At 45.2% G+C, this 21,125-nt stretch overlaps 1 protein-coding gene across 1 annotated transcript; it reads right to left on the reverse strand.

The window, feature by feature from the left end:
• Positions 1–691: 691 nt before the first annotated feature.
• MIEF2 (mitochondrial elongation factor 2) lies at positions 692–20,897 on the reverse strand. The gene is made up of 4 exons (XM_077449439.1): positions 20,755–20,897; positions 10,127–10,280; positions 8,734–8,920; positions 692–6,192 (listed from the first exon to the last, which is right to left on the reverse strand). The coding sequence occupies exons 1-4, from the start codon at positions 20,865–20,867 to the stop codon at positions 5,141–5,143; spliced, it is 1,506 nt and encodes a 501-aa protein (XP_077305565.1). The 5' UTR covers positions 20,868–20,897; the 3' UTR covers positions 692–5,140.
• Between the last annotated feature and the right edge of the window lie 228 nt (positions 20,898–21,125).

The following is a 21,125-nucleotide window of genomic DNA, read 5'->3' on the forward strand; positions in this document are numbered from 1 at the left end:
TTTGTCTTTGCAGTGAAACCGGAGCTTCAATTCGCAACGCACCTGTGTGAACCTGGGCTTAAAAGTACCATTCAGCAATATTCTGTAAACATTGAACACAGACCCTAATTAGAGTGCTGATTGCCACTTTAAAAAAATAAGATAAAGCTACTACCATGCTTCAGAACCTCTTGAAAGCCTGCTAGCAGCTTATTTAAAAGGTGGCAAGTAGTACTAACATTAGGATGAGTGTACAACATTTACAAAGTGGAGTTGAATGATAATTTAAAAGCTTCAAAAAACAAAGCTTGCGGTACATGTTGCTTTTATACAAGCTGAAGGTTGTGTGAGACAAGCTTAAAACGTGTCAAGACCCCAAGGAGAAGATGGTTTGTCAGGGCAGTGGACAGATCAGGGGGATTGCGATTGATGACGGTAGAGCACCGAGTGTTAAATTAAGAAGCCACCAACATCTTTATATGCAACTGGGTTTACATAACCGCTCTCTGCAAGGTGGTGAGATAGAAGCGTGCGTGTGTGTGTGTGTGTGTGTGTGTGTGTGTGTGTGTGAAAAAAAAAAAAAAAAAATTTACACAATTTATCGAAGCAAAAAAAAAAAAGTGATTGAGGTTCCCATTTACAGCAATTCCACACGTTCCGTAAACCATAGTCCCAGAACACAGCCAACTCTTCCAAGGAAAAACAAAAACCATTATCACAATTTATTTTTATTTTTTTAAAAATAGAATTACTTTTTAAGCAGAAAAAAAACTACAATCAATGCAGCACTTACAGCTCACTCTGACCAAAAACAGCAAAAATATGCAATTTACACTGACAGATTCTCAACGTTTTTTTTTTTGGTTGCACAGTTTACATGTACACAACTGCAGTGTTATTAAAGTAAATCACTACTACTATTTTAAATATATGTGTAAAAAAAAAAGTGCACTCTTAACCATTTGCAGTCCATGTAACACATATGTGCGGTGACAGAGTGCGATTTTGTGTCCATTAGCAGCTAAGGTTTCTGTGCTGAGAGCACAGTCTTTCTGCAGGACCAACTCCTGATCATGTTACTACTGTGACAGTCAAGTGATTGGGCAGTCCTTCCTATGCCCAGACATAAAGATCCTGTCAAAGGGAGACTGGAGCTAGCCCCACAAAATTACAATCTCTTTTAGATCTCCTAACACTGTAATAGAAGGATCAGATAGTATATTAGTGGAAGGGATTGCCCAAGCAGGCTCTCATGCAAACTACATAGCTGTTGGTAAATCTACAGGAGATTGCTCAATTAGATAAGATGGGATGCCATTTGTGTGCCCCTTTTTATTTTGTTACGGAGGCCCATTTTTTTTTCCTAACCTGTTGGATAAAAGCCACTCAATCAGCTGTGGCAGTCTTTCCTACCATCAGAACACAACAGGGAGGATTTCCCCATCCACCTCGAATGAGTCCACTAGCTGAATGAAAAAAAAAAACAAAAAAAAAAAAAAAACACACGGACCCATACATGGCCTACTTAACCGTGACATCAGGTCCAGTAACAAAGTGAAACCACATCAGAGTATTTCTGCTTCCTATGGTCTCACACATGAGGCTGTGCAAAGTAAACTGCAGGCATATTTTTACAATAGCCACCTATAGTAATAAATAGCTGTACATGGCTATATGCTGTGTGTTCTGCAAGTACAATCAAGGACATAAAGCCCAAGCCATGTTCAGAGATTTACATAAACGCATTTCTGCAATTACAGCCTATACCCTGCAGCTCTGTCCCTAGGTGTGGAAATACACCCACAGTTTACTTTAGACAGCCTCACATACCTGTGTGCAAAAGGCTTAAGGATAAAAAGACACTAGTGATATCTGCTCATAGGTGGTTACAGCTTTTGCTTTAAACATCATCTTTAAACTGCTGCCCCTCAGCAGCCAAACTTTACTTTTCTATCAGAGGCCAATTCTGGTTGGGTACGGTGACAAAATAAGCCGGGATGTGCACAAGTCCAGTGCTCGGGTCTATTTGTAGTAAATAAAAGGTTTGGCACAGAGAACACATACTATAGGAAAAGTAACAGGTAAATATAAAGACAGACATTCTAAAAGAAATGGAAGAGATCATTTTCATTTCATATATAGCACAAGGCCTCAAACCAAAAATTGGACAGCGGAGGGGCATGACCATGGTATATATTATTTGCATAGCTCAGATCACAAAAGTACACTGGCATACCATTTTTAAAATCTGATACCTCTTTTGTTCCAATCTTCAATTAGGGGGGCTAGAGTTATTTATTTTTTGCTGTGCTTTAAGGGAGCTGAGATCCATCCTCCATTTTAAAACTGCTTTTACACTGCTGCCCTATGGTACTCGTGCACAACAGGTGCAGCAGAGCTTACCCACATTTGGATCAGGTTAGCTGTTCTTTCCCATAGATTTATATTGTGCCTCACGACTCTGGTGCGTGTTCTGAAAGTGCACAAAAGCTCCTCCATGCTGCATCTTTGGTGCGCTTTCAGAAGCAAGCGGGACACAATTTAAACTCGCAGGTACACTGTGCTGCCCCTGCATGGTGCGATCAAACAGCACCACATCAGTGTGCAGGCAGCCCATAGAAGCGGGTGTACATGCAGTGGCTGCACAGTCACCGATATATGGGCAGAAGCGGGTACAGGGATCCAAATGCAGACAGTGCGCTCAGATCCATGCACCCACTCCTGCCCACATGTCAAATTTTGACATATGACTGTATGTGCAAACTCTGCATCCAATTGTATTGGCTACCTACACGCAGCTCCAAGGTGGATGCACATGCAGCCAAAAAAACAAAAATAACAGCTCAGCACAAAGGGTGTGTCTTGGCACCCACCTAAATAAGCCCTAAGGGAAACATTTGGATGGAAAAAAAAAAAATGCTATTTTATGAATCTTCACAATTTCATGAATTTTTATGACAACTCTTCATTCCAAAACCACAGAAAAGCAGACTATATAACCCTTCCCTGGTTAGATGTTTGGCAGAAACATGTCACTACTACATTGGGAATATCAGCATTATGTGGCAATTTGTGTCCACAGATAGGCATTTGGGTTACCAATACAGATTTTAGTCAATCTATTGTTGAACCAGTGCAAATGGCTGGCACCAAATAGATTTGTAATGTGGCTAAATGTAAGCATTTCTTTTAGCTGTGGGATCAAGTACTGACCCAACCGATCTAGCAGTGAGCAAGCACACTGCTCAGGGTTTGACGACACAACAAAGCTGCAGTTTTTCTCGCTTGCAGGCAAGTTACCTCTTCAGACAGGTCCAAGCAGACCAGTCACCATCAGTGTTGTTTACGGTTTTAAACTGCCGAATGGCAAAGGTAATACCAAAACATGTCATACATCAGGTAGATGGATGATAATACAGTGCGCGCCCAGAAAGTGCACCTGTTATTGCAGTATAGTTTGTTGGGCCAGCTTGGCTCAAACAAATTTTTTTTCTTTTTTTTTTTTTATTAAACCAGTCAGCCATTGATGAAAGCTAGGTGGACCAGTCTACTCTGGAGTATCCTGGTTCAAGTTTACATATTTCACCAGTTTATGGATGAATAGATTTCTTAAATCTTTCCAGTTCATTAATAAGTAGATATCACTGTGTCTCAAGTACCTCCTGTATAGGTGGCTCCCCGAGCAACAAACAGCTGCTTGAGTGCACACAAAAAAGAGTCAATCCATCTCAACACCAGTGCAATTTAGAATCAAGGTTAAGAAAACTGCCGTGGATTTGTGCAAATATTAAAAAACAGCTTGCATAGCAAACATTTATAGTGTACAATGCAATTAAAAAATCTTAAAAGAAAAAAAAAAAAAAAAACAGGATACAGGTGCTTGTGAAGTTATGTGCACCTACCCGAATATCTTTTATACGTCTCCAGTTAATGTATTAATAATAGCAGCAGTAAGAACAAAGATTCAAGCAATCAACTGTTCATTAAATTGTAGCTCCCAGCATGCACTGCTGGAAAGGCTCGTTCTAATCTACAGCACACTGGCTTAAATGCCCCAAACCTAAAAAAAAAAAAAATAAATAAAAAAAAAAGAAGGGGGGGGGGGGGGGGGGGAATAGAAACACAGCACACTTGTATATGTTAAATGGGGAGCTTCAGTCATTCACATATAGAAGATGTGCTACCCATCTAGACTATTCTCACTCCCAATACAAATCTCTCAAAAAAATTTACTACCGCACCCAGCAGAAAACACAAATCACCTTAAAGAAGAAGGGGGGCAAATGCAAATTCTGAGATACAGGGAGAGTGAACTTTTTATCGTCCGCAACGAAAAAAAAGTTATACTCCAACTGCGAAATGTCCTACAAAAAGGTTCCTCAAAGCCTTGAAGAATGGGGAGGTTTTTGAAACACATTGGATATTTTATATGGTCTTGTTGTCAATGACCACCTTTATTAAAAGACTTTAAAATCTCCCCTCTTTGTGCTGGTGACTTTGTATACCTGTATTCAAAATTTTAAGCTTCCCTAGTTTTTTTTTTTGTAGCTTAACTGGAGCCAGTGTGCACTATGTGAATTTGTTTCACCTTCAACCCAATGACACACGCACCAAAATTAGTCAAGAGGCCAGTCCAAAAGCAATTTTTGCAAACCATGGTGAGTGAAGTTACTGCAAGAGAAAAAGTTAGGCTCCAGGTGTGGGATTTTAGGTGGGTTCCCTACAAGGGTACTTGTCAAATGCCAGTCCAGGTAAGAAGTGCAATTTCTGCCCAAAACGTACAGCCAGTTCCTTTTTATTTATTTTTTTGCATAGCTTACCGCCTGCTCAGTATAATGTGCAGTTGCCGACTCTCGACCACCATGGTTGTAGTTTGAGTCCAACAAAAATGGTAAACATGGGATCCGAAAAACAAAAAAATTTATATCACCATCTCAGTTTTTTCTGATTGTAAAGAGACAAGAAAATATTTCATAATATACAGACTTGGAAAGTGCAGGTAGCAAATAATTCCTCATATGGCTATTTTTTTTTTTTAAACACTTGGCAAACAGACTATAAAATTTCACCTACAGCACTTAAAGAGGCCACTAGTCTTGTGCTGCTGGCTAGCTTGGAAAGTTCAGCAGTATACTGAGGGCATTTAGGATAGCAAGGAGTTTCACTTGTTTAACAATGACTCCGGATTGGAAAAAATCTGATACAGGGTATATCCCATCTCTTCTATGTCGTCCTCGGTCAAACAAGAAAATAAATTGACTGCATTGTCAAAATAACAGGGGAGAAACCCTTGATCCAAGTATCCAATGAGAGACTCAATAACTTGCAGAAATTGATCAGACAAAGCAGCCTCTGTCCAATCAGAGGGCTCGTTATTGATGTGCAAGAGGACATGCCTTAGCTGGGTTGAGGACAGCCGAGTGAGACCGGGGTGCTTTTTGCAGATGCTTTTAAGAATCTGGAGGCACTTTTGTCTGACCCCAGAGTCAGCGCTGTCCAGGTCTTGGAGCCGGCTGGTTTCTTCATGGTAGAAGCTTCTGTGCCAAAGGTTTTCTGCAGGAGCTGTTGAGTGAGTGTAAGCGACCAGGACAATGTCTTTGGTTGCAGCCATTGGGAGAATGTCAATCACTAGTGTGAAGTCACAGTGGGTCACTTCCAGTTGAAGGACATCCGGATTAATGACTGGCCTTATGGCACACTCTAACACTGTTCCTATGGCTGGCCAGTTAATTGACCCAACAATTATCTTGTGCAAGGTCTCAACAATTGTCCGAGTGGAAAGGTAGCCCCCCAGCATGAACCGATCCCAGGGACTGCTTCCCCTAGCTGTGTACTCTAGGTTGGCCCGTTTAATCATCCAGAACCGAGGGTCATTAAGAATAGTTGTCTGTCCTGGTACAAAAGTCCACAAATGGGGCTCCAGGATCAGAGGTAGCAATAAGCATGTGTGGTCTATGCAGGCTACGGGCAGTTTGTTACCCAGCGACCCCCCTAACTGCAGGGCAGAGAAAGGCATTTCTCGGTGCTTGGCCTTCAGAAAGTCCTGCAGCTCATTCCTGATGTCCAGCACCAGCTGTCTGACTGCTTCTGTCTGAGATTCTGGCACACAAGCTTCAACTGTGTAATAATCCAGGAGTATCTCCTGCAGGGTAAAGCAGATAGCAATCTTCTTCACGTCAACAGGGACAGTCTCTTGAGTAACAGCCGTGGCCTCTGTAAATGGCAAAAGATAAAAATGAGGAATTTTCAAAAAAAGATCCAAAATGCAGTGGTCATAAATGTACACTCTACAAAAAACAAAAAAACTGAGGACATGCAGAGGTGCCTGGTGAAACATTGTGATGCCTTCCAGAGTGTCCCAACAAACATGAAGAACACTTTGGTGCCTTTCAAAACATCCTATGAAACAACTGCCCATCCCTCCTGCATCTCACTACTGGCCAATGAAGTCATAGTTTGGGACCAATATGGGCAGACACGAGAACCAACTTGGCAAAGTTGAAGAATCCAACAATGAAGTCAGTAATGACCATCACCTGCATACTTCTTTTGGATCAGTGAATTAGAAAGCACTAAAGCCAGTGGATTAACATGACAGGGAGGCAGTTGAGAAGTCAGCAAGGTAAGTTAGTATCTGCATAATTCTCACAGAGGTTACCTACAGTAATCAGTACATCCAGGCAGCTGAAGTGGTATGCAATTACTATGGCAGACCTAAAAGGCAAAACGCATTTTTTTTCCCCCCATTTGGGATAAAATAAGGGAGGGTTATAACCCTTGTCCGCTTTTAATTTGCCATCTGTGTCAGATTAGGAAAATTGGAAGGGAGATGAAATGCCTCCAAAGTGAGGGAATCTCTGGTTGTTGTCAAAACATGTGCCCCAATTTCCCCCCTTTTACCATTCTGAAGACAACACAAAAATGTGGCATTTTTGTCCATGAATAAAACTAAACAGAACAAAATACAAAGGATGAACCTCCCCTAATAGGTGCAAAGACCACAATAAAAACCTGACAGGTGTTCTAATCTCTCACCACTGTGTGTGTGTGAAAAAAAAAAAAAATATATATATATATATATATATATATATATATATATATATATATATATATATATATATATATATATATTATATTATATATATTATATATATATATATATATATACACACATACATATACACACACACACACACACACACACAAGCCTGCCCCACCCTGAGGGCTTTTTCTTGTGGTTTTTTTTTTTTACCTTAATGCATTTTTTTGGAATTAAAAGTTCAAGAATGTAAAAATACAAACAATTATACTTACCTCAGTGGATGAAGCTTCAGTCCGATTCTGTCTCCTACTGCCTATATGACTGAGAACTGAGCGATCAAAGAATGACGATCACTCAGTCTTCTGGTGACTGGAGTTTGCTCAGGCTCTCAGCGGCTTCCCGAGAGGCCGAGCCAGTTATCGGTCCAGACATTAAAGTTGGGATCACTCCAGAGCCTATCCAGTGACATCAGCCAACCACAAGTGTACTTAGCATTTCTTCTCCTAACAAAAAACCAAACGCACCACACACACACACACACACACACACACACCTCTCCACCCCTATCAGAGAATAGGTTCAGGAACTACCCTCGTCTCTGCCCCCTACCCACTTCCAATCACTGTCCCTTTGTTCCACCTCTCAGTATCATCCCTTGGATCCAACCCCTACTGGAATGTTTTCAAGAAAAGCAGTAAAATAGATCCCCAGGAGCCAGCAACATCAAATCCTCCACAACCCAATATAACCTCCCTCAGCAACAATGGATGAACCCCAGCAACCATAGAACCACTGCAGCAGCAACAATAGACCCCTCCCTCAGAAGTTAGTATACCTGAATCTTTAGCATCGTTAGCAGCGGCATGCTCAGTGTGCCTACGCACCACTGTCTACGGCGCATGAGCCATAGACAACGGTGCCTGTCTTTTTGCAAATATTTCCTAAACCGTGTAGGTTTAGGAGAGATTTCTTGGACCTACAGGTAAGCTTTAATCTAGGCTTATCTGTAGGTCAAAGTGGTCTGTAAGGGTTTACAACCTTTTTAAAAAAAAGTCAGCAGCTGCAAACACTGTAGCTGCTGACTTAATAAGCCGACTTACCTGTCCAGGGCGCATGCGATGTCGGCCGCCTGAGGCCGACCCGTCCCTCGGGTCCCGGCGCCGCCATTCTATCTAAGATAAACAGGCAGTGGAGCCTTGCGGCTTCACTGCGCATGTGCGAGTCACGCAGCTCTTTGTGAATGGGACACACTGTGTTCTGGGACACACAGTTCCCAGAACACAGCGCGACCCATTACCCAGAAGATGCCGCATGGAGGAGAGAAGAAAGAAGATCTCCGCGGAGGAGGAAGAGGCAGATTAGGATGATGTGCCTAGCAACAGGCATTTCTGGTAAGTAAAAAAAAAAAAAAAAAAAAAAAAACACACTTTTTTTTTAATGATTTTTTTCAGGGTGGCCCTCCACTTTAATATAATGTATGGCACCAACCAATAGAAAGGCTCAGGAGATGGTGGAAGGTGGGGGTTAGGGGGTTCAGGCAAATTTACTTTTAAAGTTTCTTTGTAAGACATTCAGCTGCCTAATCTGGGGATCTGCTGATCGTTTGACATGCGACTTAGACTATAGGTAACCTCTTCTTGGTTTTACTATAGGCAACTGCCCAAGATTTGTGATAGGCTTCCATGGAATGGTCATTTTAGTATAATACACACCTTTAGCAGGCTGGCTGGGCTCTGGGGGTGGTAATGAAGCACTGAGATCGGCACGCTTTCCCTTCTGTGCAAGTTTTGGAGAGGCCTTTAACAAAACTGCTTCTTTCCAGCTCTCCTCAAAGGACTTCTGCTCCGCTTTCATCTCTGGGTCTTTCTCATCGGGAGGAGAGGCTGCCCGGTCAATAAGCTGTAGAGGAAGAGAGGATGAGGCACTAAACGGTGCAGAGTATAGCTCCACCCCAGGGTCTTTTTTTAATAAACTATGGTACACAAGGAGAACCCATTTCCTCCATGCTTTCTCTGACATTCTCAATAGAACAAATAACCTGCACATAGTAGAGCTGCACAATTAATCGTCAAGAATCATAACAGCGATTTCTTTTTCCTGGTTGAGATCTTGACAAAGGGTTTCCAGATCTTTGGTCTGCAGAGAATTTTTTCTCTGCTCTGTGCCCTCAAAAGTCAAAGTCTGGGCAGTCAGCCAGTTTTAAAACATTCCATCAGTGGAATGTTAAATATAAAAAAAAAGTGTGTGTGTGTGTATATAAAATGTCTTTTACATCAAAGGAATAGACTTCTGTTTGTAAATTAGGAACGTTTAAGCACTTAAAGAGGAAGTAAACCCTGATGGGTTTACTCCCGCTTTGATTCCCTGCAAAGGTAAAGCATAATGGTAATAGTAATGTATAATAATGCATCGCATAGTAGCCCATTATGTGTCACTTACCTGACACAGGAGCCAGCGAAGTCACCGCTGTCCCCTTGTGTACGGAGCCTCCATCTTCTTGGTGGGTCTCGCTGCTCCGGCGCTGTCATTCGAAGGAGCTGCGATGACGCCAGTCCCGCGCATGCGCACGGGAGCCGCCACTCGCGGCATATCGCCGTTTACAGTGGCACGCTCAGTGCGCATGCGCGCCGCTGTCTACGGCAGCGCCTGTATTTTGGCAAATATCTCCTAAACTGTGTAGGTTTAGGAGACATTTCTTGGACCTACGGGTAAGCCTTAATCTAGGCTTACCTGTAGGTCAAAGTGGTTTGTAAGGGTTTATAACCACTTTAAAGACTAAACCTTTTTCTTACAGTTGTTTTCAAGTTAAAATCATTTTTAGACATGTTGGTAGGTTAATTGTCTCCTGTCTAAATTGGTCCATAATAAATATAGATCTGTGTAAATTAACAGGCGCTATAAAATACATTTATTAATGGGCCCCAAAACATTGTTTTTTTTTATGCCTTATATGAAGCTGTCTTCACAGTGACCACATTAAACTTAAGGTGCTGGCGATTCTGAATCTGCTTAACTGCATCCAAGTTATCTCTTGACATGGGCTCGACTCCTGACAAATACTTCCATGCTACAATAGATATCATGCTGCCACATACTAATTCTTACCCTTTTTACAGCCAACGTGGCAATACCGAGCATGGCCGCTCCTCCCACACCGAGCACCAGTCTCGCGTTGGCCAATAGGAAGTCCACCACAGTGCCAATCCCATCGTCTGCTTTTTTTCCTTTTTTCTGAAGCTGCATTTCCGCCATCCTCAGACTGTAAAAAAAGGAGAAAAAAGGATTCAAATGTAGCTAAAAACTCCAGAGGAAGAGAAAAGCAGCACAAGCAGCCAGTCAGCCATGCCGCAAGAAGGCATGATGATAGGAGGAGAGAGCAGAGGTGATCTCATCACTGAGCTGCTTCTCCTTCACTGTCTAGTCACAGGCCTATAGGTGAAAACGAATCTGTGAAAGACCAAGTAACGTTCTGCTTGCTAGGCAGGGCTGTGCTGTCTGGCAAAGCTGTGTACATCACAGGACAGGATGGATAGAAATACAAATCCTTTGCATGGTAAAAACGGCTCTCATACTCATTTCATTTGTGTAGCAGTTTGCCTGCGGTTCAGCTATAAAAAAAAAAAAAAGGAACAAGAAGAAAAAAAGCTGTTTGCCGAATAAGCTGTGTTGTTACCATTTACACCAAGTTTTCAGCATCTGAGCACACACACACAAACATTTACATGGCGTGACGCAAGATATCAGCAATCCGCACAAACAGAACTCCAGCAGGCGGCCATGACTCAGGAGAGGTGCGGCACATTCCTGAGAGCAGATAACAGCCCCAGGTACCTGGCCTCGTCCAGAGTCTCCGTCTTATAATCTTTAACCTGCGCTGTTAATAGTAAAATCAGAAGCATGTCAACAATCTGACAAAGCTGGATTCTTGTTTGCTTCCATTCCCTATATACATAAACAGGTAAAGGGTTCAGTAATGTTCAAAGCAAAATGAAGGTCCTGAGTCACAGGAAGGAAGGGGTCACCTCACACTGGAAAACTAGCTCTTACCTTTTTACTTGATTAAACTTCCTACCCAGTTTTCTGGTTTATAATGTGAAGGAGAGGGATGGGATTAGGTTTACTATAATTAGCCTTCTACTGTCCTGGCAGATTTCCATTATCAGTTGTAAACCAGATCTGTGCACAGTCTGTCCTATCAAAAAGGTTACAAATCTCAAGGTTTGGGTTGCACAGCGTTTGGTAATGCACCAGGGGATTTCTCGTCTTACTTCCCACCTATATGGCAGGTGTCAGGAAATATGAACAGTATTCCTCACTTCCTGTTCGGTCGACATGACAGGTGTCAGAACAGGAAGTGAGGGATAATGGAAAATTGAATACTCTCCTTTCCTGGTGCCTACCCATGCCAGCATACACCCTCCCTTCTATAATCCTTAAGGTTCAGAAGACACGTTACAAGAATAAGGTGGTGGTGGGGTGGGGGGGGGGGGAGAAACAGCTCTTTATTTTTATAGAGTTTAAGTGGTCCTGTGGGTTGGATGAGGGCGGAGCAACCAACCATTGGTATGCTGCCATAGAGGCACCAAGAAATTATTCTTACCTCGCATCTACATAACGAAAAGCGAGGGAAATTCTTCCCACTTCCCATCTATATGACAGGTGTGAGGGATACTCTTACATCCAGTCTATGAGAGGTATTAGAACAGAAAATGATTTAATACTCATATACACCAATCAACCATAACCTTATGACCACCCACCATAACCTGTCGAGGCATGGACTCCACAAGACCTCTGAAGGTATACTGTGGTATCTGTCAGAAAGCCATCAGTAGCAGATCCTTCCAGTGCTGTAAGTTAAGAGGTGGGGAACTGGCACATATTTGTTTTTTTTTTTCTTCATCACCTGCACTTATAATCGATGTTCCTTTCATTCAGAATGGAGGGTGTGGGTCTTCGGTCCTACTCTGAAGTGTAGGGGGGAAGGCTGTGTGGCCATTATATCCCTTCCTCCTTCTGAAGACCTCCTCGCTTAGTACTCCATGGTTAGCTTTTGGCTGATCAATGAGGAGACACAAGAGAAGCTCAGTAAGTGTTGGAACCATAGGGCAATTACATGCTCATAATTCTGAGCAAAGGCCAACTTGCAGGACAGGAGGCACTGGCATGCATGCGCAAACGTATTAGCATGAGCACAAACACATGCATGTCCAGTATGGGCGGCCTATTTAAGCTAGACTATGCATGAATGGATTGTGAGGGTGTCTTCAGCTAGTTCTGGTTTTACCCGAACCTTGACCTACCATACCCAGTTACCAGTGTACGACTTGGCTTGCTTCTGACCGGTCTATTGGATTTCTGCCTGCTGTGACCTTGGCTTGTATTCTGACTCTGTTCCTGCACCTCACTGCCAGACTGTGTACTGATCCTGGCTTGTATCCTGACTCCACCTGATGTTCCCGTACCTCGCTGCCTGACTTTTGATGACCCTTTACCTTGTGTCCCGGTTATGCTAGCGTCTGCCAATCGAGTGTCACTGTGTTCCTGGTCCTTGCCTGGTAATCTACAGTCATCTGCTTCCTGCAAACACCAGCCGGTGCTGCCCGTTACACCGGCCCTCACGCCACTCTGTGCCCTCACACCTCCTGTCATCGGGTCGGGTGGAGTCCTACTTCTTCAGGAGGTGGACTAGGGACACACCCAAAATTAAAACTTTTTTGGTTCACTTACTGGTTTCCACTTTATTTTTTTAATTACAAAAAAGGGCCAAGTTGACAACTCAAACCATTTTTGAAGACATCAGACCAGGGTACCTTCTTCCGTTCCTGTGTGGTCCAGTTCTGATGTCCACTGTAGGCACCTTTGGCTGTCGATACAGATCAGCATGGGAGCCCTGACCGGTCTGAGGATTTGCAGCCCCATACACAAACTGCAATCACACCCATCAGAACCAGCATTCACTTTTTCTGCAATTTGAGCTACATTAGCTCTTCTATTGGATCAGACAACACGAGCCAGCCTTCAAGCTCAATGTGTTAAAATGAGCCTTGACCTCCCATGAACCTGCCGCTGCTTTGCCAGTTTTCCTTCCTTGGACCACTTTTGGTCGGTCTTGACCATTGCAGAACACCGGGAACATCCCACAGAAGCTTCAGTTTTGGGGGGGCTCTGACCCAGTCAGTCGCCCGGCCATTACAGTTTGGCCTTGTTAAAGTCACTAAAATCCTTATACTTGCCCATTTTTTTTCCCATTTCAACACATCAACTTCAGGGACAACATGGTCACTCGCTGCACAATATATCCCAGCTTCAGATGCCATTCTAACTAGATAATCAATGTTATTCACGTTACCAGTCAGTGGTCAGAATGTTACCCCTTATTTATACACCAATAACGTGGTTGGTTAGAAAACAGTCCCCAGCCAATTTATTAGGTACACCTTGCTAGTACCGGGTTTGACCCCCTTTTGCCTTCATTCTCCATGGCATAGATTCAACAAGAAGTTTGAAACATTCCTCAGATATGTTGTTCCATATTTTCTTTTTTTTTTTTTTTTTTAAGGTGTTTATTTTAAGATATTTTTGAACATACAGACAGCATATAAGGCAAACAGTACATAAGTCAAGGAGTCTCCCTCCAGAGGTGAATACAGAGGCAACAATAAAGACGCCTCGTTGGAGTAAACCAAACTGCTACCATTATATGCAAAAACACAGAGAAACCCCAACAAAACAAAGACACAACAACAGACATGCCAACATTCGCGCACACACACCCATCACACTCACACCTGTCACCGTCCCCCTATGCAGTATCATTTCAACATAAATAGCTGCCATATAAGGTCATACAGTAACAATTTACCACCCTGTTTCGTTCCCCCCCCCCCCCCCATACCAGGGACCACCATCCACAAAGCCCAAACCTCCGGCCCTACCCCCGCAGCCCCCCCAGGGGGTCCTGCGAGGACAGGACCGTCCCCCAAAATGAACCAGAAACATCCAACCATGGTTGCCACACCTTATGGAACTTTTTCAAGCAAGCTCTGTGTTTATACACGATTTTAAAATTAGGGAGTTCACCATTAATAATACCATACAGTGATTGAATTTTGGGAGGAACATTGTCTTTCCAGTGCAATAAGATCACTTTACGTGCATAAAATAAAATGGTACGCAGAAGAGTCCGTTTTGACGCCCTGTGGACAAAGTCATTCAATATACCCAGCAGCCCCACCTCAGGGGTTTGAGGCACCGGGAGAGCAAGATGATCATCAAAAAATGTAAACAGGTCCGTCCAATACACATTTAGTCCAGGACAACTCCAAAACATATGAAATAGATCAGCATTATCGTGAGTACATCTAGGACACAAGGCATCAGTTCTCAAACCCATTCTAGCCAGTCTAGCCGGTGTGTAGTGCAGCTGATGAATAAACTTAAACTCAACATATTGGTCGGAAGTGCTGATAATATCCTGGAAGCAGGTTTCAGTAGTTTCCTCCCACCCCTCCTCTACCAGGGCAGGTATCAAACGCTTACACTTCACAAAGGAATTACAAAATGGGTCTGCTCCTACCCTGGAGAGGTGATCATAAAAAGTTGTAACCTGTTTAGTAAGATCCGGGTAAGACATTAGGTCCTCCATAGGGGACTCCTGAAGCTCTATGTGCAAGGAACCAAACTGCGCCCTAATGGCATGTCTAAGAAGTAGATACTTGTAGAAAAATTTGTTATCTATTGAGAAGGTACCCCGTAAGTTTTCAAAGGATTCAAACTCATTTCCCTTGATGATGTGGGACAGGCGCAGAACATGCAGCCTAGCCCACCATTGGGAGTCCGGGTGCCCCTGTAGTTCAGGTACACTGGGATTGTCCCATATCGGTGTTTGTGGTGACCTGCCCGGGGTAGAAATAGAAAGAAGTTTCTCTCCCTCTCTCCAGGCCAGTAGACCCACCTCCATAGGGGAGAATCTAGAGCATCTAGAATGTAGGGCTCTGTGCAGCACGTCATTAACCGAGTCAAACGGGGCATGAAGGATTGACATGAGAATGGCGGAGGGGGGCTGGGGGTTGGAATGCAACCAATCATATATATATGTCAGTTGGGAGGCAAGGAAATATTTGCCTAGGTTCGGGTGGGCCAGGCCTCCTTTCGATTTAGGGGATTGTAAAGATGTCTTGGCAAATCGCGGATGGGAGTTTTGCCAGATAAAAGGAGGACACACTGGATTCTATGTTCATAAATACCTTTTTTGGGAGATAGACAGCTCAAAAAATAGGCAGCTCAAAAACAGTATAGAAATTTTGGGAGGAATATCATCTTAAAGATGTTAATACGACCTATTAAGTTGAGAGGGAGAGTTGCCCACGCTTGAAGTCTGTCAACCATCTGTTTTGTGATTGGGGTAATATTCAAGGCTTCATATTTGGGGAGCTCATTATGTATCTGAATGCCCAGATATTTAAATGACTGGGACGTCTGAAGTTTAGACGCGGTCAAGTAATCATAGGAGCAGCGCGGGCCGATGGGGAAAGCTATCGACTTGTCCCAACCTACCCTCAGACCAGACACATCACCAAATTCCTCAACCACCCGCATGAGACCATGAAAGGAGCCTTCCTTACTATCCAAATAAATCAAGGCATCATCTGCATACAAAGATATCTTTTCCTCCAGTAATCCTACTCGGATGCCCCCTATCCCCGAAGCCTGCCGCACCGCCAGGGCCAGGGGCTCTATGGCGATGGCGAACAGGAGCGGGGACAGGGGACACCCTTGTCTAGTCCCCCTAAAACAGCCGAAATGGTGATGAGACATCTCTATTAGTTCTCACCCTCGCACTTGGCTTAGCGTATAGCAGGCGGACCCATTTTGTAAATAGTGGGCCAAAGCCCATGTTAGCCATTGTCTCCCACAAAAATGACCAACGCACCGTATCAAATGCCTTTAACACATCTAAGGACAGTACCAAACCACTTTGTTTATCCCTACATGCTCTATGGATATGTAGATATAATCTGCGTATATTGTCAAAAGTGCTACGTCCAGGCATAAACCCAGCCTGATCTGGCGAGATTAATGAGAGTATAACCTTTTGCAACCGAAGAGCCAATATCTTGGCCAAAATGTTTGCGTCGTGGTTTAGGAGGGAGATAGGACGGTAGGACTCACATAGCAATTTGTTCTTGCCCGGCTTGGGCAAGACCACTATCAGGGCTTCATTCATGAAGTCAGGAAGAGATCCCATGTTCAAAGACGCTCTGTACGTAAGGAGTAGCTTAGGGGCTACCAATTCAGTATAGGTCTGGTACCACGCCGAAGGGATACCGTCGAGGCCGGGGGCCTTCGAAGGCGGTAGGGAACCTATCGCTGCCTCCACCTCCTCAAGAGTAATCTCCTGCTCAAGGAGGTCTCGCTGGGCCTCCTCCAGTCCAGGAAACACCAACGACGAGAAAAAACCCTGAAATGTAGCCTCCGATGGGGGCACTGGATCGTCATAAAGTTCACTGTAGTATGAGGTAAATTGCTGATTTATCGCCCCCGGGTCTTCAGTAGTAGAACCATTGGGCAGTTGTATGGCAGAGATGGAACTATCCAGATAATCCGTATGAGCGAGGAAGGCTAACAGCCTCCCATTCTTACCCCCGTGTTCGTGTAGTTTTGCTGTCAGGTGTAGTTGTTGTATTTTAGTCGTGTCCACAAGATGTAACTGTAACAGCTTGTGGGCATTCGTCAGGTCACCTCGAGTGGTCTCAGTCGGGTTGAGTACATGTCTACGTTTAGCCTCCTCAAGGGAATGTTCGAGATCCAGTTGTTGGGCCCTCCCCGCTCGTCTATGATGCTTAATACGGGATATGTACAATCCGCGCAGTACCGCCTTAAAGGCATCCCAGGTAGGTCCCGCTGCCGTGGTGCCAGTGTTCGTGGACCAGTAGTCTGACATATCTGAGGGAATGGCCTCTTGTATCCCCGGTGTGGACACCCACAAGGGACTAAGTTTCCACACCCTAAATGAAGGGCAGTGCCCCAGGGAAAGGGTAACCTGCAGTAGTGAGTGATCCGAAACTGTTTGAGAGATATATTTAATCGCCCTGACGACCGGCATCAAACTCCCGGTGGCCAGTGCATAGTCTAGTCTGGACAAAGAGCCATACGTTTTGGATTGACATGAGAATACCTTTACCCCCGGGAATTTCCAACGCCAAATATCAACATATCCATAGGCCTCACACCATTTACTAAACATTCTTGATTCGCTTCCATGTGGTTTCAACCGATCCAGATCAGGCTGTAGCACCGAGTTGAAATCACCCACAATAAACGTAGGGCAAACAGGTAACAGTGACAACTTAGTACTCAGATCGGAGAATACCGTGGCCGTGGCTGGCGGAGGAACATAAATTGTGACCAGAATGACAGGAGTTCTTAGCACCGTGGCATGTAACACTAAAAATTGACCCCCGGGGTCCGAGACCACCTGATGGCACTCAAACTGTAACCCCTTGCGTATTAAGATGGCCACCCCACGAGCATAGTTGGAGTAAGTGGAATGAAAGTTGTGAGCCACCCAACACTTTAACGCAAGGATTTTTGAGCCCACCAGATGAGTCTCCTGCAGACAAAGAATATGCGGGTGCAGTCGTTTAATCTGCTCAAACACCAATGCACGTTTAAATTTAGAATTTAGCCCCCGAACATTCCAGGAGCATATGTTTACCTCAGCCATGTATGGGCTGGGAATAGTGTACAAGAACGTGAACAAGCGGGTGTAGCCCGCCCAGGAACCCCAAAACCATCCCTCACCAGACAGCCAGAGCCACAGTACCTCCAGGGGGACAGGTGACACAGACATACTCCCATCCATCCACACACCACACACATCTCACCCATACAGCAGACAACAAATAAAGGGCTGCCAAGTAGCAGCAACAACCCTGCCCTGCTCCCACGGAAATGGAGCGGGCTTGTACCCAAAACTGGGGCCATGCGTGGGGCGCATGGCCTGATAGCCATGCAATTATCCACAACTAGATAACCTCACCACAATGTGGCTCAAAATCGTTCTGCCTGGAGCAGCTCCCAGGTACTCATCCAAAAAATGGAGGAGAAAAAGAGTCCCGCAACATAAAAAAAAATAAATCTGGTTAGTCCCAACATGTTTCAATAAGAGCAGCAGAGACCCGCCTCCCTGACCGAGGCAGTTGCAAAAAAGAAAAAAGGGGGGGCAAAGAAGAAAATAGAATGATAACCATCCAGGCCATTATCCTTCAGGCAGGATCTTGAGGGGGTTGGGGCAGGGATTCCCACCATGCAAGGACGTTCTTGGGTGACTGGAAGAAAAGAACCTTCTCCTGATAGACAATACGTAGGGTAGCCGGGAATATCATAGAATACTTCACTGCGTGTTCTCTCAGCTTGCGTTTAACAGACTGGAATTGCGCCCATTGGTTGCGAACCGCCACAGAATAATCCGGATACAGTGACACAGCAGCATTATTGATCTTCAAGCTGACTTTCACTCTGGCCGCCCGCAGTATAGCATCTCTGTCTCTGTAGTTCAGCAACCTAATTACCATGGTACGTGGCGGATTGCCCGCGGGGAGAGGTCTGCCCGGGACTCTGTGAGCCCGTTCTATCACAAAGCAGGGGGACAGGGTGTCACGGCCAAATTCCTGCTCAAGCCAACTTTCCAGAAAGGCCACTGGGTCAGACCCCTCTACCCGCTCAGGAAGGCCCACCAGCCTCAGGTTGTTACGTCTGAGGCAGTTCTCGAGGTCGTCCATCTTGTTTTCCAGGGAGGCAATTTTACCCCCCGCCGTATTAAGTTTAGGCCAGATAGGGTCAACTGCATCCTCCAAGTCACTAATACGTTTCTCAGTCTCATCCACCCTTCCGCGTATTTTCTGAACATCCTGTCTCAGCAATGTAAAGTCACTTCTTATTTCAGCCACAGTCCCCATTAGAGCCACATGGTTTACCTTAATGGTGTGCAGCACATCGGCAAGCGTCGGATCCCGGCCGCTCCCCTCCGCCTCCTCTCCCTCCGAGATCTGCGACTCCAGGATCGGGGGGTCCGGATGTCCCGGGGAGGACGGCGGAGAGGATTCCCCAAAGAGATCCGGCGTGGAGGCCGGAGAATCACAGTGCTCCGCGGTGGTGGTCCGGCGGCCATCTTGGCCCGAGCGTGTGTGCGCAGACATTCGCGCCGGCGGCTGCCTTCTGCGTTTGCCCATCCGCCGATATCACCTGCCAGGGAAGCGGGGGGGGGGGTCCTCCGGTGCAGTCGGTGTCTTTCGGTCGGCGATTGGTGCGGGATTAACCCAGGATGGAGCAGGATTGTAGCGGGAGAAGACGGAGCTGCTCAGAAAGACGTCCGCTCACATGACCACCTAGGCCACGCCCCCTACTAGCAAATACTTAACCCATGTTGTTCCATATTTACATGATAGCATCACACAGTTGCTGTGGATTTGTCGGCTGCACATCCATGATACCAATCTCCCATTCCACCACATCCCAAAGGTCCTCTATTGGATGAGATATGGTGAGTGTGGAGGCCACTGGAGGACAGGGACCTCATTGTCCGGCGGTGAGATGATTGGAGCTTTGTGACATGGTGCATTATCCTGCTGGAAGGAGTCATCAGAAGATGGGGACACTGTAGTCATAGAGGGATGGAGATGGTCAGCAACAATACTCAGGTAGGTCAGGGTGTTTAATGCTCAATTGGTACTAAGGGGCACAAAGTGTGCCAAGAAAATATCACGCACCAGCCTGACCCATTGATACAAGGCAGGATGGATCCATGCTTTCATATTTATGCCAAATTCTCACCCCACCATCTGAATGTTGCAGCTGAAACAGAGACTCATCAGACCAGGCAACGTTTTTCCAATCTTCTATTGTCCAATTTTGGTGATCCTGTGTGAATTGCAGACTCAGTTTCCTGTTCTTAGCTGACGAGAGGCATCTGGTGTGGTCTTCTGCTGCTGTAGCCCATCTTCAAGGTTCGGTGCGTTGCACATTCAGAGATGGTATTCTGCATACCTTGGGTTTAACAAGTGCTTATTTGAGTTACTGTTGCCTTTCTATCATCTGGAACCAGTCTGCCCATTCTCCTCTGACCTCAACAAGACATTTTCCTCCACACAACTGCAGCTCATTGGATATTTTCTCTTTTTCGGACTATTCTCTGTAAACCGGAGAGATGGTTGTGTGTGAAAATCCCAGTAGATCAGAAGTATTTGAAATACTCAGACCGGCCCGTCTGGCACCAACAAGCATTCTGCGTTCAACGTCACTGAAATCCCCTTTCATCCCCCATTCTGATGCCCGGTTTGAACTTCAGCAAGTCGCCTTCACCACATCTAGATGCCTAAATGTATTGAGCTGCTGCCATGTGATTGGCTGATTAGTAATTGGTTACCTATTATTATACTATACTAACTTATTAGTTAAAAAAAATATATATCAACATACATATATATATTTTTTTTTTTTAACGAATAAGTTAGTTGTATTAATGTCCAAGCACCAGGCCGCACCGAGCTCTTCCTGTGACAGTCGCACTGTGGGGTGTCTGTGGCCCGTATATGGGGTCGGTATGTGAAGTCAGGACTGCGGTGATATCTAATCTCCCAGTCCAGGCTGAATGTCGCCCTTCCTGGTACAATGAGCCTCTCCTCGGCTTGCTCTGCCCCCCCCGCCAGCTCTCCCCGGCACACACTTACCCGCTGCCCCGGCCCGCTTCGCAGCCAGCAGCCGCCTCTCCCTGCTGCTTCTTTACCAGCGCCTCCGGCAGTTCGCACGTAGCAGAGCGCCCTGACCAATCACAACCCTCCATCGCCCAACCAATCACGTGCCTCCCATGCTGGTCGCCAATCGCAGCGCACATGTGGAACTCTCGGTCCAATCACCGGCCCGGTCGCGCGGAGCAGCCAATGAGAGTCGCCGTGCTAAAATAAAAACATCTGACGTCTGGAGACAGGGGACGTTCCAGGCTGCGCTAAGGGGAAAAAGGTTGCAGTGTTTCGTCAGATTAGCCGACCTGTCAGAATGTGTGACGGAAGTGACGTTTGTTCGCCGCCATCTTGCTACACCC

This window comes from Lithobates pipiens, unplaced genomic scaffold (genome assembly GCF_037356315.1).
Source record: "Lithobates pipiens isolate NorthernLeopardFrog02 unplaced genomic scaffold, aLitPip1_a1.2 Scaffold_22, whole genome shotgun sequence".
NCBI lineage: Eukaryota > Metazoa > Chordata > Amphibia > Anura > Ranidae > Lithobates > Lithobates pipiens.

Coding starts and splice junctions, on each gene's coding strand:
- MIEF2 (XM_077449439.1), bottom strand. CDS start 20,867: ATGGAGGGTTGTGATTGGTCAGGGCGCTCTGCTACGTGCGAACTGCCG. Junction 10,281..20,754: donor GAAGCGGGCCGGGGCAGCGG/GTAAGTGTGTGC, acceptor CTTTTTTTACAG/TCTGAGGATGGCGGAAATGC. Junction 6,193..8,733: donor GCCCAGCCAGCCTGCTAAAG/GTGTGTATTATA, acceptor TGCCATTTACAG/AGGCCACGGCTGTTACTCAA.